The 26,954-nt window shown below is 42.3% G+C and overlaps 6 protein-coding genes across 6 annotated transcripts; 5 read left to right on the plus strand and 1 right to left on the minus strand.

Moving 5' to 3' along the window:
- Nucleotides 1–1,764: 1,764 nt before the first annotated feature.
- Nucleotides 1,765–1,983, minus strand: K441DRAFT_571236 (uncharacterized protein; the record flags this gene model as incomplete). The annotated part of the gene is made up of 1 exon (XM_067643971.1): nt 1,765–1,983. A coding segment is annotated over one exon (219 nt), but the record flags the coding sequence as incomplete, so codon positions are not given.
- A 9,988-nt stretch (nt 1,984–11,971) lies between these two features.
- K441DRAFT_663479 (splicing factor, CC1-like protein) lies at nt 11,972–14,202 on the plus strand. The gene is made up of 4 exons (XM_067649204.1): nt 11,972–12,921; nt 12,970–13,278; nt 13,330–13,830; nt 13,882–14,202. The coding sequence occupies exons 1-4, from the start codon at nt 12,155–12,157 to the stop codon at nt 14,144–14,146; spliced, it is 1,842 nt and encodes a 613-aa protein (XP_067501739.1). The 5' UTR covers nt 11,972–12,154; the 3' UTR covers nt 14,147–14,202.
- A 428-nt stretch (nt 14,203–14,630) lies between these two features.
- Nucleotides 14,631–15,745, plus strand: K441DRAFT_188354 (uncharacterized protein). The gene is made up of 2 exons (XM_067640419.1): nt 14,631–15,372; nt 15,520–15,745. Exons 1-2 carry the CDS (start codon nt 14,874–14,876, stop codon nt 15,528–15,530), a joined length of 510 nt encoding a protein of 169 aa, XP_067501740.1. The 5' UTR covers nt 14,631–14,873; the 3' UTR covers nt 15,531–15,745.
- Nucleotides 15,746–17,540: 1,795 nt separating this feature from the next.
- K441DRAFT_679143 (uncharacterized protein) lies at nt 17,541–19,436 on the plus strand (the record flags this gene model as incomplete). The annotated part of the gene is made up of 1 exon (XM_067651230.1): nt 17,541–19,436. The coding sequence occupies one exon, from the start codon at nt 17,541–17,543 to the stop codon at nt 19,434–19,436; it is 1,896 nt and encodes a 631-aa protein (XP_067501741.1).
- A 490-nt stretch (nt 19,437–19,926) lies between these two features.
- K441DRAFT_663480 (protein serine/threonine phosphatase 2C) lies at nt 19,927–21,956 on the plus strand. The gene has a single exon (XM_067649205.1). The coding sequence runs from the start codon at nt 20,040–20,042 to the stop codon at nt 21,870–21,872; it is 1,833 nt and encodes a 610-aa protein (XP_067501742.1). The 5' UTR covers nt 19,927–20,039; the 3' UTR covers nt 21,873–21,956.
- Nucleotides 21,957–23,285: 1,329 nt separating this feature from the next.
- On the plus strand, nt 23,286–26,444 carry K441DRAFT_706859 (uncharacterized protein). Its single transcript, XM_067653685.1, has 2 exons — nt 23,286–23,916; nt 24,013–26,444. Exons 1-2 carry the CDS (start codon nt 23,344–23,346, stop codon nt 26,134–26,136), a joined length of 2,697 nt encoding a protein of 898 aa, XP_067501743.1. The 5' UTR covers nt 23,286–23,343; the 3' UTR covers nt 26,137–26,444.
- The last annotated feature ends 510 nt before the right edge of the window (nt 26,445–26,954 follow it).

Here is a 26,954-nt window from a genome sequence, read left to right on the forward strand (position 1 = left end):
TTTCTATATATAGTAACTATATCTTCTACTGCCCTATAAAAACTGTACCCTATAGCTTCTATTCCCATATAGCTTTTACTCCTCTATAGGAATTAGTAGCAATAACTTCTACTCCCTTATAAAAACTAATCTCTTATAGCTTTTAGTTCTCTATAGGAACTAATACCGGTGTCCTCTATTCCTTTATAGCTTTTAGTTCCTTACGGGAACTAATACTTATATCCTCTACGGGAACCAATACCCTATAGCTCCCGTTCTCCTATTTCTAAATTCGCCCGCGTTATAGCCTACTATATAGGCCTTATTATAGGAGTAAGGAAGTATATAGGCTTATATCCCGTATAGGAATAGGAGCTATTTACGCACTAACTACCCGCAATTAAGGTTTTAGGAGGGCAGTAGGTACTTTAAGTTATCTAGTTATATTTGTTAGAACCTAGGCCTATAACTAGGGATTTAATATATAACCTCCCGACTATATCTATATCTAAAATCGTAGCCGCCTAGAAGTCTTAAAAAGTGGGAAATACTTAGTAGTAAGCGTTTAAATTGCTAACTTAGCCTAGACCCTTATAGTTATAGTTAAACTTATTACCTAGTTACAGAACTGTTTCCAGATATTAATAGGATAACGATTTTTCTTCCTTATACGCTAAGGCAAGGGCTACTCCTATAGCATTTTTAATCTGCGAAATATAAATAATTTAGCATAAAAATTCTTTACTAGGACTTTAGTATTCCTACCTATTAGCCGTTAAGCTCCCGTTGTGCTAATTCCTTAAGCTCTTTATAACTAAATTTTGCCCTACTAGTAACTGCCTTCGCCAGGAAACTGGCCTAAAGGCCCCATCTCGTATTAACGCCTAAGGGAGGGTATTTTATGGCTATACGTATTCTGCTTTATATTGCGTCGTTAAAGTCTTTTATATAATTAGTAGTGAGGATTATAATTCCTTTATAGTATTTAAGTTTCCGCAGAAAAATTAAAGTTAGGTTATTGCCTATATAATCCAATGATCGTTGCTTTATAAATACGTTAGCTTTATCTAATAAAAGTATAGTATTCTAATAGCTGGCCAGCCGAAAAGCGTGAGAAAGCTGAATTTTAACCTCCTTTAAGTTGGTGGCTAGGTCCCTACTAGATAACTAGAAGAGTTAGGCAAATAGTAGCAGTTTAAATAAGCAGAGTATACCGTGTAAAGCGGCTTTTATAGCTCTTTTAAAAGTCCTTCTGTGGTTAAGGTCTTTTTAACTTTAGAAGGACCACTAATACTCTATATTAGTTTTCTCTAAGTATAAAGTAGAACGGAGCTCGTACTATAGTAGTATAATTAGACTACGTCCTTTGCCTAGTATAAAATTATTAAACTAAGCCCTATTTGTATAAGAAGCTGTAAGAGCCTAAATAAGCTTCTTTTAGTTCTCTAGGATGGTAAGGTTTTAAAAGGAGAGAGGGTTCTACTTAATGTTGCTGATATTATTAATAGCAAACTCTACTGTAGAATATTAAATTAGCTTTATAGTCTTCTCTGCTTGCAAATCTAGGGGCTTATACTAGAGCTTATTATTAAGACTAAACCCTAATATAGTTGGGCTGTAAATAAGCAAGTCCTTATATTTTAACTCGGTAGGTTCCTTACTATTACTCTTAACTTTATTAAGTTTCTTCTCTACTGGTTTACTAAAACAAATCGTCTAAATATTATTGGTTTGGTATTTTCGCTACTTATTAATGCTAGGTTTAATATAGTTTGGATTATCCTTTTAGAAGAGTACTGGGTTAACTATAATCCAACTATTAATAGATAATCTAATAGGCTTTCCTTTCTCTATATAAAAGGCTTTGCCTTTATACTGTTGGTGGCGTATCCCCATTAATAAAATTAATTTATAACCGCTATTAGCAAGTTCTTGCTTCTCCTCCTCTACGTTAGGGTGGTATTTAAGGGGATAATATATAAGGCTATGTATCGGCTTTAACCCCTAGAACTTTTAAATAGTAGCTACGGTTACAGCCTTACCAAATTTTTTGCTATTAAAATCCAGATACTAACCTTAAATGCGGAAATATTTATCTCCTTTATCGTCCTCTTTTACCTTACCTGAGTTAAATCTTGTATATCTATGCTTCTTAGTACCATAGCATTTCCTATATACCAATTTATTTGACTTAAAGAGAGTCTAAAGCAGATTAAATGTAATTTCTCCGCTTTCTTATAGCGATATAAGGCGCTGTTTTGTTAAGGTATATGTATCCCTAATATAGTTCACTAAGAGGTTAAGGTGGGTGCTGTTTTTTGGGGCTCCCTTATAAGCTTCTAGCTTGGGAAGGAAGTAGTATAATATATTCCACTTAACCTGGTTTTAAGTTAGTAGCCGATCTAGGACCTAATAGATAGGGTTTTATACCGTAGGTTTATCTTCCTTAAGGAAAGTTCTATCTATACCTTATAGAATGGACCTAAGTATATCCCGCAGGCCTTTAGACTTAACGTTAATAAGGTACGTCGTGCATTTAGTCTTCTTGTCTATTGTTTTGCCGTTAGTAATATAAATCTAGTGGCTATTTTTATGCTTACTAATGCGTATACGAATAATAAATATGTATTTGTTATATGCGTCCACCTTAGAAGGTGCTGAAAAGGATTTAACTATTTTGTACTTTAAGGTCGTATTATCCTAGCTATATACGGCAAATCAGCTAGGGTTATACTTTCGGTTTGGCAGGGATATATATTTTATTAACTATCTTATACTCTACCTTTAAAGCTTAGGCTCTTGGTTCTTAAGGTTAGGAACTGTCTATAGCTTAAGGCTTAGTAGCCTTAGAAGTGTCTATAGCGCTAGGTGTTACTTTTACTACCTTTAATATGTCCTTAAGCAGCTCCGCGAGGTAAAGGATAGTAACTGGGTCTGAGGGCAGTATAACTAGGCTAGAAAGAGGCGTTTGCGGACTTCTGCAGCTAGGAGGGATGTCTAGAGATACCTTATATGGCTTTATAGTCTTAGGCTGGTTTAATATTATTGCTTTATAAAGCTTTAGTAATGTAGTGCTAAGTTAAAGTATAAAACTAGTAATAAGCTAAGTGTATAAAGTGAGGAGCTAAGTATAGAAAAGGTTGATAGTATTAGTTCTTAAATAAGATCCGCCCTCTTTATATCTAGTGATGCGACATACTACGCGAATGCTTTCCCCTATTTATCCTAGGAGACGCTATATTATATATATTAACATTAGTTCTAATATAGTAGAGGACTAAGTAAATATTATATAATCTGCTATAACTATAAAAATAGAGCTAAGACCTGTATTTGGGATCTTAATTCCGGCGCTAGAGCGGCGCAAAAAGGACATTTAACTGCTCTAATTAATGCGTAGAAGCCTAACGGATATTAAGGACCTATTTTCGTTATTAAAGCCAATATATATGTCTTTATTTTTAAATACTAGCGCGTAAGTTCGCTTTTAAATACTAGCGTATAAGTTCGCTTCTAAATACTAGCGTACGAGTTCGCTTCTATATTAGACTATATATTCGCTAGGTAGGCCTAGAAAATTAAAGTTATACCCTTAGGATAAAATAACTTATTAGGTTATATATAAAAACCTATTATAAATTTAAGACTTTATTAACTTCTCGCTCTTCTCTATATAAGTGCTAGTATATAATGAGATCTATATACATAACGTCCACTTTTAGTTAGTGTAAATATTGGTAAGAGTTAGAATGCAATACTTGCCCCATAGTAGTACAGATATTGCGTACAATTTAAGGCCCTACTAGGCTGAGGATAAACAACCTTAAAATGTCCAGACATCGTTGTTGGGTACTAACACTACTATCTATTCCTCCTAGTCCTATAACTACGACACTCCTCTATATCTTACTATATTGAACTCTGTATATACGTTAGAGAATATAGAGTATAATACCTATTTATAAGATTTGTGTATATACCCTACTATTATACCATTAGATCCTATTTAGTAGCGGTGTAATTATAGTAAGTACTAATTTTACTATCTTCTAGTGGTGCTAACGTCTTACGTAAAATTAGCTGCTCTTATAATTTATATACTGCCTTCTCATTATACGGACTTAAGACAACTACTTACACGCGCTTACTATAGACATTCTATCCTTATACACTACCTTTAAAAAGCTTAAGTTTTATAACTCTACCGTTATAAGCGAGACTAGAAGGACGGTTAATGTTACTAATAAGGTAGTAGAGGACAATTAAAAGTTAAAAGGAATATTTAAAGATAAAGTACGCTTTTAACTTCTTAGTATAAAGATTATGCTGTTACTAAGTCCTATCTAGACCAAATAAGATGGGGAGGTTAAAGGTAACTAAATAGGCCCTTATAAGTTAATAGTATAAGGACCATTTTAGCGCACTATAGCGGTTATTATAAAACATGGCAGTAGTAGGTATATTACGGTCTTTAAAGTTTATACTAAAACGGATTATTAACCTATTATAACTTATAATGTATTAGACGGAATAACTATAATTATCTTAGAATCTACTAAATATTGCTAGGTTATAAACAGCGCCAAAGTCAAGTACATCTTATAACGTTTATTAGATATTTACGTCTTAGTTATATATTTTTCTATAAGTTTTGTATATATGTTATAAGGGATAGTAATAAATAGGAAATGCACCTGTGGTTATAGAAATAATATAGTTAATCTATTACTTAGGCCCTCCCTAATATATATAAGAATGACTTTAGCGGCTTTAGCGGTAAGTAGTAAGGTTAGGGTTTAAAGATAGAAAGAATGGTCTACTCTAATTAGTCCTGTTAACTATATAGTTAAGGAATTACGCACCTCTAATATGCCCCTATTTTAAAGATGCTTCCTCTAAAATAGGGGGGTTACTAGGATTACATAGTTATATCTTAAGCTTATAGTAGTCTAGACGTTAATTAATAATATTTATATAGATAATATTAAAGAAACATACTTTCTAAAAATGCCCTTATATTTTCTTGCCTTAGTGTATTTGTTATTACCTTTTATATCTAATCTATTGCAATCTATATAGGAGGGAGGTCTCGCGCCTCTAAATAGCGCTGCGCATTGTCTAAGAGCTAATTAAATTATTTATATAGTAGCGTAGATAGACTGGAGAAAGACAAGGTGTAGAAGATTAAGGTTATAAAGTCTAGCTTCTGTAGTTCTAACCATTGTGATTGGCTTTTTTTAGTACCGTTAGATAATTTTTTAATATTAAACCCTATCCTTTAGACTGGTAAAGGCTTTTCCTCTTATATAAGTTTAACTATCTTATCTAGGCCTCTTTAGACCGTAATCTGCGCTAAAAGGTTAAATACTCTAACGCTTAGTTCCTTAGAAAGAACATAATTAATATTATTAAGTTTAAATATGCGCTTACTAATCTCATCTAATTTTAGGAAGATCTTATGCGGCATAATAAATAAATAATAAGGGATATAGAAGAAGCGAATAGTTGTTCTCTAAGTTTAGAAGTAAATAGCTACTATCTATATTTGGGTACAAACTTGCCGTTTTATATTAGAAGTTGCTAAGGTGCCCCATTTTTACTAATTCAGGTAGTAGCACGTCTAGAACTGACCTTATATGCTAAGCTGGCGGCTTGTCGAAAACTAAAAGCGTAATGTGGCACCTTTTAGCAATTAAGCGTTTCAGTTATCGATATACCACGATTAAGTGGTTCCCCTATATAAGCTTAACTATTACTTATATAACGGCTGCTATAAGTATTAGCACAGCCTAGAATATATAGTCTAACCACGAAGTAAGGCGCAGCAGTATAGAGAGTTGCGGCTCGCGCCACAAATCTATATATAGGTGCGAAAACATAGTATAATAATGTAAATATTTTACTACGCTATTTAGGGACTTAAAATGGGTGGTCACTAAGATATAGTTTCGCGTTTATTAGTTATATAGGGGGTAAGCGGTATAAAGAAGTCCTTAAAGCTATTAGGGGTTATATGCTAATAGATAGGATATTTGTACTAATCTAGCTATATAATGTATATTTGTTTCCCTATAGTGGACTTTCTTTAATAACCAGATGCTTAAATAAAACTTTACCGCTTTAGACAAAATTGGATAATAAAGAGAAGAAGAGATTTTAGAGACTAACTCCTTTAGGGAAATTGGAATTATTTCTTAATGTTGGTATAGTATATATAATTCTATAGATAAAATAGTAAGGGAATCTAGCAGCAAATAGGATGAAGTGCTATAGTTATAATAGGCCTTACTCCATAAGAACGGTTTGGGAGATCCTAAGGATATCGCAGCGGCCTTAATAAATTACTTCCCTTATAATATGTGCTAGTGCGCCCATACTATACCTAGCGTCTAATCTAGGAAGCAACTAAATATATCGTCCCACTTTATACCTATCTTGTTCTTGTACGTAAGTAAGCGCTAATTATCTAACTTTAGCTACGGCCGACGTGTTCGAACTTATGCGCGCCTATACTCTCTATAGAGCCGCCTATCATTATTAGTGGCGGCGGTGCTAGTATTAGAATTACTACCGCCTGAGCTTTTACTGCCTAAGCTTTAGCTACTATTTTTAAAATTGTTGTCTCTATTGTTGTTATCCTCATTATCTAAACTAATAGCATCATTATTGGCACCTTTACCGTGCGGACTACGTATACCAGTTTTACTAGCGGTATAGTTACTATTTTGCGGCGTTAAGCTCTGGCTAGTATATACGTTTAGCGTATTATTATACTAATAGCTTACTAATAGCTATAAATCTAATGTTAACTGCGTTATGCGGATAAGTTGCCCTACGTTACCAAGCAAGTCGCGTATAATTATTAACGGTTTTAAAGACAGCTTTAACGTTATCTTATTTTAATAGATAATCGCCGTTACTAATATCATGCATTCTGGCACCTAGCAAAGGGTAATATTAGTTAGCCAATAGTCCATATAGTCGCTCTGTCTATAGTTAACGGTATAGTTATATACTACCTTTACTCCTAGAGAGGATGTTTAAAGGGAGATAGACTAAGTTGTAATATTTGCTTTAGATCTAGAGTGGCGGCATACTGGTAATAACTTTAGATATCGCAATATTCTTATAGGCCTTATACTCCCGCTAAGCCGTTTAAGACTTATTCCTATTAGACTATGCCGCTTATCCTAGAACGGATAATTACTATATTTATATCGCTGTAAAGTTACTACACTAGCCCTATAGGACACCTTATAGTCGCCATTAAGGTTATCCTCACCGCTCTCCCTAACCTTACTATTGCTGCCATTACTTTTATCTTTACCCGTATATATATCCTTATTAATGTGTTAATCGCCTTCTATTTATCTATATGGAGAGACTAATTATCTTAAGGGCTCTAGCGGCCCCATATCTGGCCTATGCCCTTAGTGTTTACTATCCCTACTATTTACTAAATTAAGGATGTCGCTTTGAGGTAAGTCTAGGATATTAGCGTTATTGTCTTTGTTGCTACCGTCTAGGTTTCTAATATTTAGATCGTTACTAGTTCTAAGAGGCGAAATTAGGCTGCCGCGGCCCGGCGGCGGCGTTAACTTTAGTGTATATATAGGACTAGAGATAAGGCTCTCTGCCTATAGCTAGGCTGACCTCTACCGCTTTACTAAATAAGAGTCTTCTAGAGCTGGTCCCGAGGTTAAGTCTAGTACTTTTATAGAGGAGATAGCCGTATTAGCGGATAAAGTGCGCTTCCGCTTGCGTATTATAGACGGCCGACTCATTATACCTAGATCCCTATAGAGAGGTTCGTCCCGCTTTAGTAGACTATCTTTAAATACGTTAAAATAGGGACTCTATAAGTCTATAGGAAGATTACTTACTATTATATACGCCTTCGGTATTCTCTATAGAGGGGGCGCATATACTAGCTGCGTCTAGACCGTTATTCTAATATTCTAGCAACCCACCACTAGATTAGATATCCCCTATACTATAGCTTACTCTAGCTGTATCATCCTCTAGAATTAAAGGAAATTCTATTATTAATTAGTAAATAAGAGCCATAACGCTATTAATATGCCTACCTAGACTACTTTTATCAAATAACCTATTTATAGCTAAGTTTATCTCCTTAACGCCTATAGCCTAGTTAGCCCCTTCCTAGCCGGGTTAGTAACTCTATAGTATCTATAGAGGAATGGGGCTAAGACTACCTTCGCCGTCTATATATATATATTAGCTGATATCTATTATCTTATACTATTTAAGACGTAGATAATACCTTAATATAGCGAACCTAAAGGATTAATAGCTTTTACCGGAGCTAGTAGTCCTAGATCTAAAGAACGCGACGCTTTAAAGTCTGGTAGATTAGTTAAGAAGTTATTAATATTAGCCCACTCTATATCGTATTTAGGGGAGCTAGCTTCGCTAAGATTGGGCTCTATTATTTTAGGCTTCGCCTTAGGCTTAGCCTTAGATTTCGTCTTAGGCTTAAGCGTTAGAGGAATATAAGGAATATATTTTATAGGAGGAAGTAAAGGGGTAAGTAAAAGAGTGCTAAAAGAGGAGGCTATTTTGGTGCTAAGATCTGCTGGCTTCTCTAGTTGTAAGGATAGGAGCTAGTCCGGATATTAAAATATATAGCTACCTCTCTAAGCTAAGGAGTGTCACTTTATATACCGCTACTAATAACGCCGTCTAAGGTAGGATCGTGAGGAACCTATATAAATGCCGTATCCTAGCGCAGAAGCTTAGTTATAGGGGGTAGTAAGGACTGGCTTAAAGTCCCGTCACCCTTAGCGTCTTTAAGACGATTGTATATCGTACTTATAGGCGCTGCGGAGGCTCTATTATAATAAGATTATATATGGCTTCCTGGGCGATTAGCCAGTAAATATCGCAAGAAACCCTTTAGACCGTTTTCCGCATCTTAGTATACCCGTCTATATTATAGCCTATCGTCTATATCTTTTAGCTAATTAAGGATCTATATTACTTTGAACGAAACTACCGATCGCCAGCTAATTCTTTAATTATTGGCTAACCCCTTATATAGGACGAGGCTATATTAGATAACGCATTAATGACTAATTCTCGCCGGCATTGCCCCACGTTAGAGGGCTCTATTTAGTCTCACAGCGCGCCCAACGCCATCGCTAAGCTATTATTAGCTAACTTCCAGGCACTAGCTCCCTACTGGTTGCATTGCAACATTATAACTACGCCAAACATATTATATAAGGCATAGCATCCTATAGGGGCTATAATAGTAACGTAAAGGTTATAAGAACGAAATTAATACCTTATGCTAGTGACTTGCTATATTATTACCGAGGGATTTAGCCCTAATAGGACACGGATAATGGAGCGCGGATTAGCTAGCGTATTTTACTACAGGGCTAAAGTTAGAGAGTACAATATAAGGTAATTAGAGCTAAGATAATAGTATAAGTGCTATATATTCTTTAGCTAAAATATACATTAGGTAGTGCGCAGTAAATGCTATTAGTAACCCTAGGGTGGAGAATAAGTTCCTAAACGTATAGGCTAGCGTTAACTATATAACCGGTAGGAGGTATTACCACTTTAACCGCAGCCGTGGCTCGCCTAAAAGGAGAGAGTAAAAGTTAATAAGAGAAGGATAGGGAGAGTATATAAGAGAGAAGAAGAGGCGTCTATAAACTGCTTATAGGGACGAGTCTAGAAGCGGCTTCTCTAGTAGCGGCTTAGGGTGCCTAGAAGTAGACGGCATAGTATACATGGAAATAAGATAATAGGGAGGAATAGATTAGCGGAAGCAGAGTTAGGGACAGTGTATATACTACGGTAGAGTTTAAAAAAAAAAAAAAAAGCCTTATAATAGATGATTGGGGCGTAATAAAGGGGGCGGCTGGGATAGATAAAAGAAGAGTAAGGGGGGGAAAGGGATAGAGTAGAGAGAAAAAGTTAAGGAGGATAGAGGATAAAAGACGGCGAAGGGAGGGCCTTTTATGGTTGGTTGTTGAGGAAGATTGCCAGTTGGGGTGTAGCGCCAAAGTCGTAAGCGAGGCGCGGATTACCTAAACGGGGAGCCTCTATTTCCTAATGCAGGCTTACCATCTAATTGTTTACTTTTAAATATATTAAGTAGGTTAACTACGTGTTAAGTTAGTTAAATTATATATTAAGTAGGTTAACTACGTGTTAAGTTAGTTAAATTGTATATTAGTAGGTTAACTGCGTGTAAGTTAGTTAAATTGTATATTAAGTAGGTTAACTGCGTATTAAGTTAGTTAAATTATATATTAAGTAGGTTAACTACGTGTTTAAGTTAGTTAAATTGCATATTAAGTAGTTAACTACGTGGTTAAGTTAGTTAAATTGCATATTAAGTAGGTTAACTGCGTGTTTAAGTTAGTTAAATTGTATATTAAGTAGGTTAACTGCGTATTAAGTTAGTTTAAATTATATGTTAAGTAGGTTAACTACGTGTTAAGTTAGTTAAATTGCATATTAAGTAGGTTAACTACGTGTTAAGTTAGTTAAATTGCATATTAAGTAGGTTAACTGCGTGTTAAGTTAATTAAATTGCGTATTAAGTTAGTTAATTGCGTGTTAAGTTGGTTAATTGCGTGTCGAGTTAGTTAAATTGCATGTTAATTACGCGAAACGCGAACACCAAAGTTAACTTGAATCTTATCCTGCGAATATTTTCCCGATGTAGATAGTAATTTTACCTGTTAAGATTAAAAAAGTATAAAAAAAATAAGACTCTTTTTAAAACCTATACGTGTAATAAGAAGTATATTGCTAAAACCAAATATTAGACGTCTTAAGGTGCGTATTTATTTAAAATAAGGGGTTTAAGGGCGGCCTCCTAGGTTTATATACTGGAGTATTTACTTAAGATATGCTTTTAAAATAGCCATCTATAATAGAATATTTTCCTTACGCCAAGCTTCCTTAATAATAGATGGCAATTCTTCTAGGTCTATTAAGCTGATTGCTATAATATAACCTAGTTATAGTATTAGACGCAGACAAATCTCTACCCTACCCGCCCTTGTCTTTTGTTAACCCTTATACCATTTCTTCCTATAATTATAATTTTGTTTAGGCATCTAATTAGCTTAGGAGTTTATAGGAGTTTATAGGAGTTCGCGGAAGTTTATAGGAGTTAAAAAGAATATAAATTAGCTGTACTCTAATTGGTAATAGGTGGTGTATATAGAGGAGTAACGCTAAACACGCCTTAGGGTCCTATATATAAGCGATCTAATTGGCCTAGGAGTTTGTAGAAGTTTATAGGAGTTTAAAGGAGGTTATAGGACTTAGCTAATAACAAAAGTAGACGTAATATGGTTGTAGTATAGATAGTAGTAGGAGGAACGGTTTATAAGTATTATAAACATTTAAATCTAAAATATAGTTAAGGTTTTGCACGATATATCTTATACCTTTAACTACGTTATAATTAGCTTTTATATATATAGAATTAAAGACTATTATCTTAAGATTAAAATGCATTAAATAAAGTATTAATAACTGTTAGTGGGGCCTTTTATAGAGCCAGTTAAAGTTAAAATACGCAATCTAAAACATTTAAATCTTACTAAAGCAACGCCTATAAGCTCTTAGACGCTCCGTAGAGGATTTTATTAGGTGATAGGGGTGCGTAGGGGGCTAAAATTAGTGCGCTGTTCTAATTGGTCCAGGAGTTAGTAGGAGTTAGCAGGAGTTAGGGCGCTATTCTAATTGGCTTAGGAGTTTGCAGGCGTTTTAGAGGGTCTATGCGTTATCCCGTGTCACGGAATAAATCTTCTGCGGAGCGTCTGATTTATGAGATAACAGCGAAGCCGTGGGGGAGGGTTACAATCACGTGATTTCCCAGCGCCTAGCGCACCGAACTTCCATTGGTAACTGCGACTTAATCTACTTCCAGTTCTTCTCCTCCCATATCTCCCGCCCAACATCCAACTACCTCCACAATCAATAACCATCTCAATCACTCCCCCACTTACAATTTGCATGCGATCTCAATTTTGCAGTCACAGCGTACTCTCAGATTCGGAATCACTGGCTTTTCTGAAGGGTTCGCACATTTGTTCGACTCACTTCGCTGACTCTGACTCTGAGGCAGTGAACCTCTTCCTCGCACTTACTTGACGTCTTGAACAACCTCCAACCCAACATGTCATCAGGTTTAGACGTCGAAGCTCTTCTTGATTCGACGGCCAATGGCATCGCGCCTGACCCCAAGGCGTCGCGCCCGCCCACCGACCGTGATGAACGACATAGGAACGATAGATCTGACCGGCGCGACCGGGAACGACCTCGAGATTCAAGCCGAGACCGCGAGCGAGACCGCAAGCGCCGTGACCGCAGCCGTGATCGCAATCGCCGTGACAATAGAGATGCTGACGGTGATGAAGAGATGAAATCTCCTAGGAGCGACAAAGGCAGCGTTAACGGCAGTCACAAGTCTAGACGCCGAAGTCGCAGCCGCGACAGTGACCGACGCCATCGCCGTGACCGCCGTCGAGACTCTGCTGACGGTGAAGATTACCGCTCATCCGGTGGTGATTTCTACCGTGGCGGTGGACGCGCCCGGACTAGGACTAGATCCCCTGACGGTGATAGGTACTATCGACCCACTGGGCGGAGCCGACGCGACCGCGACCGCGATGATGATCGTGACCGAGATCGCGATAGGGATCGAGGGTATTCTGGTCGTGGTGGTCGTGGTCGTGAGAGTCGACGACGCACTCCAAGCCCGCGGGCAAACGGAAAGTCCCCTACTCCTCAACTCACCGAGGATGAACGTGATAGGCGAACGGTTTTCGTTCAACAACTCGCTGCCCGTCTAAGAACGAAGGAGCTAGCTGATTTTTTCAGCAAAGTCGGCCCAGTCAAGGATGCTCAGATTGTCAAGGATAGAGTTTCTGGTCGTTCTAAAGGGTATGTTTCCTTTACTATTGGCCTGATTGTTTGCTAACAATAACCCAGTGTTGGATATGTCGAGTTTAAGGATGAAGAATCGGTACCTCAAGCCATTCAGCTTACCGGACAGAAGCTTTTAGGCATACCTATCATTGCTCAGCTTACCGAAGCCGAGAAGAACCGCCAAGCTCGGACTGGCGAAGGCAGTAGCAACGCCACTAGTGGCGTCCCCTTCCACAGGTTGTATGTTGGTAACATACACTTCAGTATCACTGAGAGCGATCTACAGAATGTCTTCGAGCCATTTGGCGAACTGGAGTTTGTACAATTGCAGAAGGAGGAACAAGGCCGCAGCAGGGGCTACGGCTTCGTTCAGTAAGTTAAACCGGTCCTGTCAAATATGCAGCTGCTGATATTTACCTTCAGATTCCGTGACCCCAATCAAGCTAAGGAAGCTCTTGAGAAGATGAATGGTTTTGACCTCGCTGGCCGCCCGATCCGTGTGGGCTTGGGAAACGATAAGTTCACCCCCGAATCTACTGCCAACTTGCTGCAGAGATTCCAAGGCCAAAACCAACCTTCTTTTCAGGGCTCTGCCTTTTCGGGACATGGCGGACGCGGTGCTCATGCAGGCGGTGCTGGTGGCAACTTTGACCGCGCTGGAGGCCGAGACAACGACAAAGGCGCCGGCGGTGCAAGTGCTCTCGATGATACTGACGTTGCTGGCGTCAACTTTAACAATTACAGCAGGGACGCCCTAATGAGAAAACTCGCCCGAACAGATGAACCAGCCGACAACAACGGTACCAATGGTACTGCAGACAAGCGAAATGTGCCTAAACCTCGCACTGAGGTGAAGCCATTGCCTGTTACTGTTAGTCAGGCCAGCAGATGCGTAGTCTTGAAGAATTGTTTCGACCCATCACAGTATGTTAGAGCCCTTGAATTCCTAGAACAGTATACCAACAGTCGACTTAGGGAAGAAGGCGAAGTGTGGATCAAAGATCTCGAGGAAGACGTCCGCAATGAATGTGAGGAAAAATTTGGTCACGTGGTTCACATTGCTCTAGATCCGACTAGTCAAGGCGACATATACCTTAAGTTTGACCGTGTCCAGGGCGGCGAAAACGCGATCAAAGGCCTCAACGGGAGATTCTTTGGTGGCAGAATCATTACTGCCCAACCAGTCGTGGACAAGATCTACAGCAGCCTCTTCTCTCGTGCTTCAACGAGGGAAATGTAGCAGACCCGTCACGAGTTCTGATGGGTTCCACATGGCAATGGCTGGTAGGTAGACTAATCTCACAACACCTTCTTACACATGGTTTTAGGCAACATTCGATACAGGAAATTCTTATGGCGTCTTGGAGTTCTCATAGGCGTCATTTTCGAAGGGCACTGATTATTACTTAGAACTCATATGATTGTAACTAGTCTGTTAACCCGAGTTCTGATTTAACGAGACATAACAGATCCTCTATTACTTGAATGGTTTGCATTGCGAAACAATCTCTCGAGCAATCGTTCTAATGTCTCCGTCGCTTAGCGGAGTGCTACCCAAAGCGCCATCTGCGATTCGCAGCCTCCGATTTTCGGCTCATAAATCCCGTTTAACGCACATAAAGGGTGTTGCTGCGTACCTTCCCTTATCCCCTACCAGTAGATCTTGCTTATTGGAGATGATAACGGCTAAAAGTTTGCGTTTTAGTTTTCTGGAATCTGCCCTCAAGCAATACTAGCTATGGTCCTGCGAGAAAGGTCTACGTGGCATAGTGCGACATGCCTGTAAATTGCTNCATGGCATAGGGCATCTCTTAGTCTTTAGGAGAAGTAATCTTAGAAACATCCCTTATACAGCTGCTTCGTTTTCTGTTAATGTGAGACTTTACTAACCCATATTCATACACTGTGACGGTAACGTCTCGCAAAGGCTTTCTAACGCAACTTTACATGATTTTGTTTGCCATGCTATGAGTTTGGCTGCTAGATCTCACCTAACGTTCCTTGTATTTTACGCCGGGCGGTGTCTCGGTTTTCGTCTCCGTACCACACCACAACCCCGGGCCTACTCACCAAAGCGCCCCTCTCATCAACACCACTACCTCTTCGTCACTACCTCTAGCTTTAGGCATCCTTTTTTCACCAATAGGGCCCCAGTGTCTCTATATAGCCTGCTTGTTGATGTAACGATGGCTATCCTCTTCATCCTTTGGTGGAGCCGCTGCCTTTGTTTCCACCACCTTCACCAATCTCATCTCCCACCGCCTCCAGCCATCCTTTCCTCTACACTGCCTCCCTCCATTCTTTCTATTCTACTACCTCCACCTACCGGTCCATCACCTTCAACTATCTCTTTCTACCTCCACTACGTCTACCATGTCTCCACCTCCCCACTACCTCAAAACACCTTCGTCCATCTCTTTCACTATATCAGCTTCATCAACTTACCCACCCCTCCCTCTACCTCGAGTGAGTCCTACCCATCTCTACTAACTTCATCCGACCATGTCCTTCCAACACCTCGTCCTGCCTTCCTCCAGACCATCACCCGATGTTGCTCCATCCCTTCTTGTCTTCCACAGTTATCTCAACTTCTAATCATCTTTCATGGACTAGTTCAAATTTAAGCCCTGGTTCCACACCTCGTGGCCCTCATCGACCTATACTTACCACTTTAACCATCAGGATTTGACTTTCTTGACAAGTCCTTTCAACTTCCTTTGGCAGTCCTCTACACCCGTCACTCCTCATGTTTACATCTTCATTCAATTCGAGTATTTGGAACCGACCGCCCAAGCGCTTCTCAAGGCCGTGTCCGCCTCTATCTTCTTTCACCGCTTGGTACCCTGGAAAAGTTTCACCCAGTCCCCTTCTCAAGATAAATTCGTCGTCTGCACCACGCTCAAACTCTTCATGTGGTCTACGATCATATCTGAACCTAGCCTAGCCATCCTGCAAGTTACGGCACCCGCTGCAGATTCGCCAAGTCCATCACTGTCTTCTCTTTAACAACATCACTTATCATTGTTCTTACTATTCCTCATCCGCTAGACCACATGAGAACATTACTTCTTTGCTTATGCACATTGCCGCTTTGGTTTACAACTTCATTCATCATTGCGGCAGTGTCGAAAACCTATGCTTTTCCTTGGCTTTCTTACCCTTCTGAACATCTCGTCAATATCACTTCAACACAGCTTGACTTGATCTTCTATCTTGTAACTTTGGGGTCAAATTTTAATTACACTTCCAGCAACGCCGACCGCATTGGCCTACCAGTCCTATTGCAATCGCACATCCGGCGACAATCCATAGCTAACTTCTACAGACATTAAACCCAGTCAAATTACAACCTATATCAACGTATCCTGAATCCCTTAGGCCGCCTCTGGCATATTTCTTTAATGATTATGAAGATATCGAGTAATTGGTGGGCCAATAAAACCTCTATTACTTTCAATGAAATTACCGGCTGGTATTATCAGAGACGAGATGCATATGCAGACTCAAGGCACCTGCGGTGCAGCGGCAATGATGAGGGTAGAACAAAACTTCTTGATTGGCAATTCAAATAAAAATAGAATACCAGAGGTATGTGGTCAATTCCGCAAAATTTTGGACAGTATCTATTGCCCCTAGGTTGGTGTTTCTGGGTTGATATTTTTTTCAATCATCGTACGGAATTTCTGTAACCATTATGTTCGTTTCCCTGGACGCTCCCTGGTCGCTTATTCACTCAACCACCATCTTTGTCATTCGGCTGCATCTTGAAGTTTTCGCCTGGCCAGATTCACCATATGTGCTTGTTTCGCTTGTCTTGGCGTGTCCATTTTCGGCTGTGTTCTGGCAAAGCAAGCCTCCGATTTCACCTCCAGCCCCTCTCATGGTCACCCTTCAACACCCTTCTCTAACCATTCCTAACTTCTTCATCAATCTCAAGATCACACCCAGGGTGGTATAGGGGCTTATTTTTCAACAACTCAAGTCTCAGAATCATCTTCTGCCATTCGTACGTCAGGGTCTTGAGTCATCACGCTTCGACTTAAGTTGCTTCGGTAAAGCGCCGCAGGTTTGCCTCAGCTTCAAGATCCTTTCTGCTTCTTATCTAAGATAACCTAAGTGTTACGATATTAACAACGCGTAACTCGCTCTTCCAAGCGCTATTCAAAACGGCTTTTCATCTACGTATCCTTGCAGTAAGCTGTAATACCTGTTCGCACAGACCGTGTCAGTCAATTCTATTATCCTGGGTAAGTGTTTACATCTAGTCAAAGCCAATTCTCAGGCCTTGGAGCAACCAAACACGTTGGTCCTGGCCCCTTCCCGCTCAGCTCTTTTCTGCCCTACTCGTTGAATTATGAGGTTGGTCTTCTTGTCATGCGCAGATGCGGCACCGTCCTTCCAAATGATTTTCGCACCATGTCGAGCCGTGTTCCCTGGTCAAGAACGCAGCAGGTGACTGACCTGGCCAGTTCTTTACTCTTACAGCTCCTTCAAGTTACTTACTGCATTCTACCTCCGATTAGCTCTAGCAATCCTTTACCTCAACTCGGTGTGGCTTGGTTCAGTGTCTCCGGTGGCACATTTCATAGATATCGATACACACGAATTCACAGATCCAAAGCTCCGAACCTATCATGTCTGGACAGCGAGAGAGCTCTCGGCGAGTGGCTGACAAAACCCAAAGCCAGCAACCGCCAAAAACTCCGACTCCGGACACAAAGCACGGCTATCCCAGAAGAGACAATAGCTCTAGCAATGCTATGAATCGTCGTCACTCTAGTAGCGGTGACAAGCTTCAATCAAGTTTTGGTCAGCGTAGCGCTGGAAGTGATGGCAACAACCTTCAAGCGACCATGGACCCGTTTTACACTAGCCCCAATCGAGGAATTTTAAAGGAACAGAAAGGCGAGGCACCCTTTCAAGTTTCTAGGCACTCATTTTCGAATCGGCTTCCTAGTTCAGCAAAGGACCCACGAACCCCCCCGAAGGACGTCAATAAGATGTTGCAAGCGTCAATTGATACGTATGATGGCGGAAATCACTCCTACGATAAGCCGAAATATGAACCTAAATCAAGGTTCTTCTTGCCAGAGCAGCTGCTTAGAGACTCTCCATACCCACTGCTGAAGCATGGAGGCCGAAGTAATATGGCTGCCGAAGAGCCAAGATCTGTTGGCTTACGACCAGAACTATCAGCTCTGAAGAGTCAAGACAAAATCATCTCCTATAACGACACTCGCGTACCTAGCCATTCTGAGACGGCAGCCTTGGTAGATATAGCTGTGAAGTACGGAGTTCTCCAAGAAAAGCTTGAAGTGTTGAAAGAGAGAGTCACATCGTCAGAGAAAGAAGTTGAGACGTACAAATCCATGCTACAGAGCTCTATTAATGAACGTGATGAAGCTATAGCGAATGCAGACACCTTGTGGAGGAGAGTGCGTGAACTTGAAGCTACGGTGCGTTCTATGTCGGTTCCGGTGACCCCAACTCACCATCACCATAGCGAAAATGGAATTGGCTATTCTGGCCACCGAATGACTGGGTTCCAATCTGGATTGCCGCAGACTCCAACGTTTGCGAAGTTTGCCGAAACCCCAAGCACTTCACTGAGCGTACATAAGCCTCCAATACGCACAGAGACGCCTGTACTCAAGGCAATGTTACACGACCCCCAATCAAAGGTTCTTACTACTACTGCATTGAAGAGCCCACCCGCTTCGGATCTCCGACAGCAACCATACCGTGGCCTCTTGAGCGACTACTTCGGGTCAATTGAAAAGTGGGGACATGGTTATGCAAGACTTATGCCGTCCAGGATGGGTTCCCTGAACCCTTTCGTACGCACTGTAACTTCTGTCATGGGGAATTGGAGGGGTTCTGATGACCTTATTGATGATCTATCACTCCGAGGTTTTGTGGTTGCTGCCATTATTAACCGTAGAATTGGCGAAGCAACAATGGCCGAAGACATCTTTAAGAGCTACGACGTCCTTAAGCACCAAAAGAACATGGATCTTGTTGATCGCTGGAACAAGGCCGTTGCTCAAGCTCAAGATTCTACTATTAGGCGCTCTATTATCGCTGACCGGGTTGGCTTGTTCAACGAGATGAATCAGGAGGAGAAGTATCGGTATTGGAGAAAGGACAAATCCGAAGAATTGACCAACAGCTTGATGGACATCTTCAACTCGATCATTCACGAAACCCATCGGACAAAGGCATTTGAGGATCTACGCGAATTGGTTGTGAAGGGCTACCGCATCGCGATGAGGATGCGGAAAGAGCACAGGAAGTGGGATTTCAATTTCCCAGGCTCTGGGTCCCAGTTCCAGAAGGACAATATGGTTGTTCGGAATCATTATCTGCTTGGAGACCCTCAGACTACGCTAAAGCACGTTTCAAAAAGTCCGGACAACTTCAAGGTGTTGCTGGGCGTCTCACCAGCTATTGTGCAGGTTGATTACAGCGGAAATGCTGTTGTAACGGACCTTGTACATCACTCGGAGGTACTTATCATGCGCAAGCACTAAGACTTGACTCTTTTCTTTGGTCAGACATTCCTGATCGTTGATGAGGTGGAATTGGGGTGAGGTTCTGGGTGCAACATCTGATGGAGACGCTTTTATTCTGTTTTCTAATTAATGCTTCATGGGAATTACGACGCAAGGCGGACGAGTTCTAACGAGTCCGGATTTCTTTAATTTCTTGCTGAGAGCTTTGCTGAAGGGTTGTGTCCTTCCAAGGTTCCGGATTGCTTTCCTCGTTTTGTTTGCTGGTCCCTTCACTTGCTTGGGCGAGCTGATCACCTCTAGTCATTGGGCACTATATTCCATCCTGGATCTTGCACCCTGATTCTAGATAAAAGTGCACTTGGTTCATAGCAATATATTCAAGAAATTCTAACTTGGCGTTGAGTAAACTCGTGGGCGAGCCCGGACGAGGCAGGAAGTCGTCTCCGCTTCTCCGCGAATTTGCCGATGCGTGTGGGGAAGCGATCAAGAACTACACCAAACTGTCCATACCCAGCCATCTCCCCCAATTCCAGGAATTGTTTATCTTGTCCTTGAAGGAATGACATAACACTTCTCCACAGTCTTCACGCGCATCATGTGTCCTTCGTCGTCCGCTCAAGCATGTGGACTCTACCAATCCGCATCACTAGAGCCAGCAAAACGCGCTCTTGCGTCTGCCCTCAATGGCCGCGCCGACACTTTCACGAGTACTTTATAACCCATCTACCCTCCTCCTCCCTCCATCCCGATGCGGGATCCGCTGGGGGCCCTCACCATAAGCTCCCTCGGGACAAATCGACCCCTCACACCCCACGTGGGAACAACAGATCTCCTGCTGCAGCCCCTCCAATGGTTGGAGTGTCGCGGGAGATGACGGTTGTTCGCATACCACTCAAGAGCGCAAAACATCATTTCGGCGTTTCCCTTTCTCGAGGGAGTCGACCGTACAACGAGGACAGTTATCAGGCTGGCACAATCGAAATTCCCGCATTTGCAAAGAGGAGGCCGATATCGCTGACACGAAGTAAGAAGGGCGATGTAAGCAATGAAATCACTCCGGCTGATAGCCCTAGTGGAGATCCTCAGGTCTTCTACTTTGGGGTGTTTGATGGGCATGGTGGGAGTGAGTGTAGCGGCTTTTTGAGCGAACAATTGCATGAGTATGTGGAGGAAGGCGCAAGGTTGTTTGAGCTGGAGAGCAGCCTCAAGAGAAAAGGGAATCCGGAAACGTACATGGGTTGGCCGAGTAGTATGGGTGATAAAGATGAGCGCAGCTCCGTTACTGAAGGGGAAGCTTCAGGCAAAGACAGTCTGGATGCCGTGAAAACTCTCAAAGCCCCGGGCATTAAACCAATCAAACCACCACAGCGAGGTGCCAGCGAGAAACTGCCTAATAGTACAGATGACCAGACTCCTCTACCTGACGGATTTCCCCCTCTGAAACAATCCGATAGTATTCTCAAAGCAGAGAGCCTGGAACGCTCTCTTGTCATATCTTGGAAAGAGCTGGTAGGGGGCTACTTCAGACGCTTCAAGCCAGAATACTTCTTGTTATCAGCCGGTGGGCAGGGCCATAGCTTAGAGAAGGAATTAGTTCAACAGAAGCAGCTTAAACACTCCAGTCTCTCAGATGATACTACGGAAGGCATCGGCATTGAAACAGTGCTTAGCTACGCATTTCTGAAAGCCGACTACGACTTTGTCTTTGCACAAGTCGTGAAGAAGGATGAAGACTCAGTCTTAGCTGACCGCGCGATCAACGCTGACGATATTCTTGGCCATCCCTCCAAAGCGGGGAAAAATATAGGTGGTCCTAAACGATTTAAAGGCGGTAGTACATGTAGCATTGCACTCGTGTCAACGCCTACACCATCGCCGTTCTGGCATCCTGCCTCTCCTTCTACAATCGTCACTGCTCATGTCGGCGACACTCGAATCCTCCTTTGCGACACGGCTACGGGCCTTGCTATTCCGCTTACCTCGAACCATCATCCCTCACTCCCTCAAGAAGCCACTCGACTACGACGATACGCAGCGACTTTTGTGACTGACTCTTTTGGCGAAGAGCGAGTGTCTGGGCTTGCAAATACTCGCGCCTTCGGCGACATGGCGTCGAAGCGCATTGGCGTATCTGCTGAACCCGAGATCCGACGCATCGAGTTATCGCCTGCAGAGTACTCTTTCCTTGTTCTTATTTCCGATGGAGTCTCCGGCCCTCTTAGCGACCAGGAAATTGTAGATATCGTTAAAGAAGCACGCACACCAGAGCAAGGCGCTCGGGACGTTACCAGCTTTGCGACAGAAGTTTCCACAGATGCAGATAATGCCACTACGCTTGTAGTACGACTTGGAGGATGGGAGCGGAGGTGCGAAGGTGGCTTGGGGAGCATGGGAACGAGAGAACTTAGGGACTGGAGGAAACAGGAAGCAAACAGCCCGAGAAACCGCATGTAAGGTTGAAGGGCATCATTGCATGGATGGCGTTTGGGAGAATATTTGAAATGTGGCTTCACGTGTAGTATCTGTACATTTTGGCTTGATGAGTATCATGGATGGCGTTTGGGAGAATATTTGAAATGTGGCTTCACGTGTAGTATCTGTACATTTTGGCTTGATGAGTATATAGTTGGCGTGTTTGAGCGATAGATACTTTGCGGGTACAATATATACAAATATTCTTGGAGGTAAAGTGTGTGCGCCTTGCTGTGACCAGAGATGCTTCACGTCGCTGGAAGTACTATGCAAGTCGGTACATGATAGTATTGACTGCTCGGCTGAGCGCCCGCTGAGTCGCTGAGCCGTGAACACTTAGCTTGCAGAATCAGACCTGGCACCGATACGAACCAATACGAACCGATAAAATATCGGTTATCGGAAATATATCGGCAATACGATATTGCCAATATTGGGTAAAAAATAAAAATAACTGGCTTTACGCAGCCTTACATTATAAAAGAGCCTTACTACTTTATAAAAAAGCTTTTTTATAAGGCAAGATATAGATAGGGAGTTTAATTAATAGAATAATAGGATATATTATAAGAATAGACGAATTCTTAAGGAAAAGGAGGTATCCGGCTACGAGCGCACGTGCCCTATATGCGAGTCGCCGAGGTTTTAGGCCTCTTTAGGGGGCCTTTGGCGGGTCTAGGGGCATAGACCGCCTAAAATCTCGTTGCTTAGGCGACAGAGCCCCCATAACTTTGGCGACCTTATAGGGGCTCTATTGCCTAAGCAACGAGATTTTAGGCGGTCTATGCCCCTAGACCCGCTAAATGCCCCTAAAAGAGGCCTAAAACCTTAGCTACCTACCTTCCCTACCCCCCCTTCCCCCCCATACCCCCCTTATCCCCCCCCCTACTAATAATATTAAAAATAAGAGATAATATAAGTTTTAGAAGATATATAATATAATATTATATAGATAGAAGATAACCTTTAGGTATAATATAAAATTTTGGTATGCCAAGCAATATTGCAATATTATCCGAATATTGGCAATATTGGCAATACCGATATTTTATTGGTTCGTATTGGATAAGATTTTATCGGTGCCAGCACTGTGCAGAATCAGACTTTCAGCGCACGGTCCTTGCTGCAGCTCTTGGCAAATGCTTTACCCTGACACTGGAGCAGACGAGGGGCCCGACCCGGGACCGGCGCGCACTGTAGCACCCCACCAATTTAGCAGCCAACCACGTGCTAGTTGCTACAGTATTGGCCTCCGAAGCTTGGAGACAGTTACAATACAAGCCGCCAGCGGAGAACGCCACGTCATCCGTCTCAGTACGTCTTGGGTTGCCGGGCGCTAACTTTTCACGCATCAGTGTACCAGCTTATTCTTGAGATAAAGCTTGTTCATATTAGCGAAACAAGAAATTGCCTGTACTCTTAGCTCATACCGAGCCAAATTCGTTTGCGAAGAATGACACAGTTATCATCCGTGCTCAGGAAACTCCAGGGAAGAGGTCCTCAGTCTGAAAACACTGGTTCCACACCCCTCCCGGAAAGCTCCTGGAGATCTGCATTGCGTTTCCAAAAGTCTCCAAAGAGGGGCAAAGGAGAACCAAAGAATCCTTGTCCGGATGTTGGCACGGCGGGCTCAAGCACTCCCATTGAGTCCAAGCCGGATGCCGCGACTTCCAGTGAGGATGGCAATCTATGGATGAGAGCGGAGCAGATGTTGAGCGGTGACAAGAGTAAGGGAAAGATTTGGCAGACATACCTTGAGATTCTCGGATCGGAGCTCGGATCGGAACTCAAACCTAGCGCAACTGCCGACCGCCAGAAACAGCTATGCGAGCTTCTCGATGCTAAGACACAAGAGCTAGAAGATAAGAAGTGGACGGTTCGGTTCGGCGANCATGGGGTGGAGGCTAGGGATCTACTAACCGGAGCCTTCAAAAATGTTCTAATTGCGAAGAATCTCATTAATTCCGCAGCGAGTGCGAGTCCGCCAGCTGCTATAGCTTGCGCTGGAGTAACCGTAGTTCTCACGGTAAGTTGATCCTAAAACGGCGCTATTCCAACTTAGATGAAGCATACCCTCTTAATGTAACTCGCTATGCCTTCAGGAATACTTACTCGTGCGCAGCTTCTCGTTCAAGCCGTAGAGCAACATGCTACTCTCTTAAAGGGCTTGGACTCTATCTCTGCGCTGATCTGTCGCCTTCATATTATGGAAGATCTCTACCGATCGAGGGCAAAGCTTCCGCTTCTCGACCCAAAGCATCCCGTCCCGATGAAACAGAAGTTCGAAGCAAACTTAACAGCGTTATACTCCAAGATCCTCGAGTTCCAAGCTCGAGCCCTTTGTTACCTGCGGAAACACCTAGTAACTCAAACTTTTAATGACATGTTCAAGCAAGATGGATGGGATGCGTTACTACAAGACATCAAAGAATCTGAGGATTCTATAAGAAGTTTCACGGCTCTAATCGATGCAGATGATATAAGGAGCCGGCTTGAACGGCTTCAAAAAGCACAGGAGAAGGACAGGACGTGGCAAAAAATGTCGGCTCGGGATGAGAAGGCCAAAAAATTCCTTAAGATGCTTTATACCTGTCCTTACAGAGATCGCAAAGAGAGGAATGGCGAGCGCGTCCCAAATACATGCGAATGGTTTACCAGCCACTCTCTTTTCCAAAACTGGGTAAAGACTGACAGGTCAAGTCTTCTCTGGGTGTCCGCCGATCCAGGATGCGGGAAGTCGGTTTTGGCAAAGTACCTGGTTGACCATGTTCTTCCAAGCACAAGCAAAAGGACTACTTGTTACTTCTTTTTTAAAGATGATTTCACGGACCAGAAGAGCGCTACTAATGCTCTATGCGCGATATTACGCCAGCTTTTCCTGGCAAAAAAGCATCTTTTACGGGGCTCAATACTTGACACGCTGGACACTGACGGGGACAAATTTATCCAGTCATTTCACGATTTATGGAGTACGCTGATCAGTGTTGCGGCCGATCAGAATGCTGGAGAGATTATTTGCATCCTAGACGCCTTAGACGAGTGCCAGGATAGCGACCGGTCCCAGCTCATCCAGGCAGTGAGGAACCTCTACGTGGCCGACTCGAGCAGGCTCAGATTGAAGTTTTTGTTGACCAGCAGGCCATTCGGTCATATACGGCGTGAATTCTGGGAGTTGGAGAACCGCCTGCCTACCATTCACCTAAGTGGTGAGGGTGAGGTCGAAGTTGAGAAGATTTCACGAGAGATAGATCTCGTAATCAAAAATAGAGTAGAGGATATCGGTAGGAAAAGGTCTCTAGAGCCGAACGAGCGTATTTTTCTGCAGGAGCAGCTCAAGCTTGTTCCCAACCGGACCTATCTCTGGGTTAGTCTTACCTTAGATGTTATCGAGAATATGCCGGGCTTCACAAAAGGGAACGTCCGTAAAGCAATACGTCAAATACCTCAAACTGTCGATGATGCTTATAATAGAATCCTGGATAGAAGCTCGGACACAGAAAAAGCCAAGAGACTCTTGCATATTGTTACTGCTGCAACAAGGCCGCTGTCTTTGAAAGAGATGTCTCTGGCAATGGCAATCGAGGGAACTCACAGATCATACGACGACGTTATGCAGGAACTAGAACCAGAAGAGCGGTTCCGAGCCACCCTTAGAGATATTTGCGGCCTTTTCGTGGTCATTATAGATGCGAAAATCTACCTCCTTCATCAAACTGCGAAGGAGTTTCTAGTTCGGGACGATTCCTCGGCTTCATTAAAGGATACTTCTCATCTTAACTCTCAGTATAGCCTACTTAAATGGAAGCATTCACTGCAACCAGAAAGGTCAAACAGAATACTCGCGGAAAGATGCATTTGGTGCCTTACGTTGGATTTTGTTGAAACTCGCTTCACGGTCTTACTCGATTATTCTGCCCATAATTGGGCAGCTCACTTTCGTGAGGCAGGCATACGGAGCGAGGAGGAAATAGCAGTATCAGCACGAAGTCTCTGCGAGATAGGATCAAAACGATACAAGGCCTGGTCCGCTATATATGCATCCAATACATCTGGATTTCCTAAATCCGCCAGCTCCCTTATCATAGCGTCGTATTTCGGGCTTGACGCGGTAGCAAAACTGCTGCTCGAGACGGGCAAGGTGGACGTGGACTCGAGGGACTCCGATGGTCAAACGCCGCTATCGTGGGCTGCGGAGAACGGGCGCGAGGCGGTCGTCAAGCTGCTGCAATCTTTCAACGCTACGTAGCTTGTTACGAAGTCACATTTTGCAAACCTCCACCCCGCCCAGCCACCTTGCTACTCTAGCTTCCTTATATATCCCTAAATAATCGACTAGAACATTCGTTTGCTTTAGAAATCGAATTATTTTGAATGCTTAGCTTAGAAATCATGTTAAGCGTTAAGGGGTGCGCTTAGAGGGTGACGTCATCTCGATGAATTCCGTTAGGAAATTTGGGGCTGGTACGGAAGTCGCTAACATCATCGGCAAAATATTGTCCCCTATCAATTGCCTCAACGGCCGGTAGTTAACGCAATTGGCGCGCAGTTAAGGGCATTTGGCAACTCGACCGACTGACTCTGAAGCTCGGAGAGTGTAGCCAGACCATAGAATCAATTAGCGGATATCGCTAACCTTTTTTGTTAAAAAGTTAATTCTATAGTCTAAAAAACTTTTATAAGATTTATTAAGTAATATAACTTTTTTTATATATAAAGCAGTTACCTTTTTTAATAAAATTATTAAAGCTATCTATATAAGGTCTAGGGCTATGTATAGGCTTAAAAAATTATAAAAACTAGCTCTATAATTAACTAAACCTTTAGGCCTTATATATATACTTTGTCACGGAACCCGACCGCAGGGGCCTCCATAGGAGAGCCCCGTGCTCTCGTGTACACCTCGCGTACAGCTTACGTCAGCTACGCATAGGTATATCACCTCCTTACGCCCTCGACCCTTACGATCGATCGCGCAACGTCTTATAGACTCCTCAAATACATACGCTCTGTAGCCACTGCCCCCGTTCCGTGACATTACGTTGCGCCTTTTTACCACCAACGCTT

This window comes from Cenococcum geophilum, assembly GCF_001692895.1.
Source record: "Cenococcum geophilum 1.58 unplaced genomic scaffold K441scaffold_33, whole genome shotgun sequence".
NCBI lineage: Eukaryota > Fungi > Ascomycota > Dothideomycetes > Gloniales > Gloniaceae > Cenococcum > Cenococcum geophilum.

Excerpts from the sequence above, each read along its gene's own strand:
- K441DRAFT_663479 (XM_067649204.1), top strand. The coding sequence starts at position 12,155 with ATGTCATCAGGTTTAGACGTCGAAGCTCTTCTTGATTCGACGGCCAAT. Across the intron at positions 13,279-13,329 it reads AGGGGCTACGGCTTCGTTCA|ATTCCGTGACCCCAATCAAG; the intron begins GTAAGTTAAACC and ends ATTTACCTTCAG. Across the intron at positions 13,831-13,881 it reads AATTGTTTCGACCCATCACA|GGAAGAAGGCGAAGTGTGGA; the intron begins GTATGTTAGAGC and ends CAGTCGACTTAG.
- K441DRAFT_663480 (XM_067649205.1), top strand. The coding sequence starts at position 20,040 with ATGTGGACTCTACCAATCCGCATCACTAGAGCCAGCAAAACGCGCTCT.
- K441DRAFT_188354 (XM_067640419.1), top strand. The coding sequence starts at position 14,874 with ATGAGTTTGGCTGCTAGATCTCACCTAACGTTCCTTGTATTTTACGCC.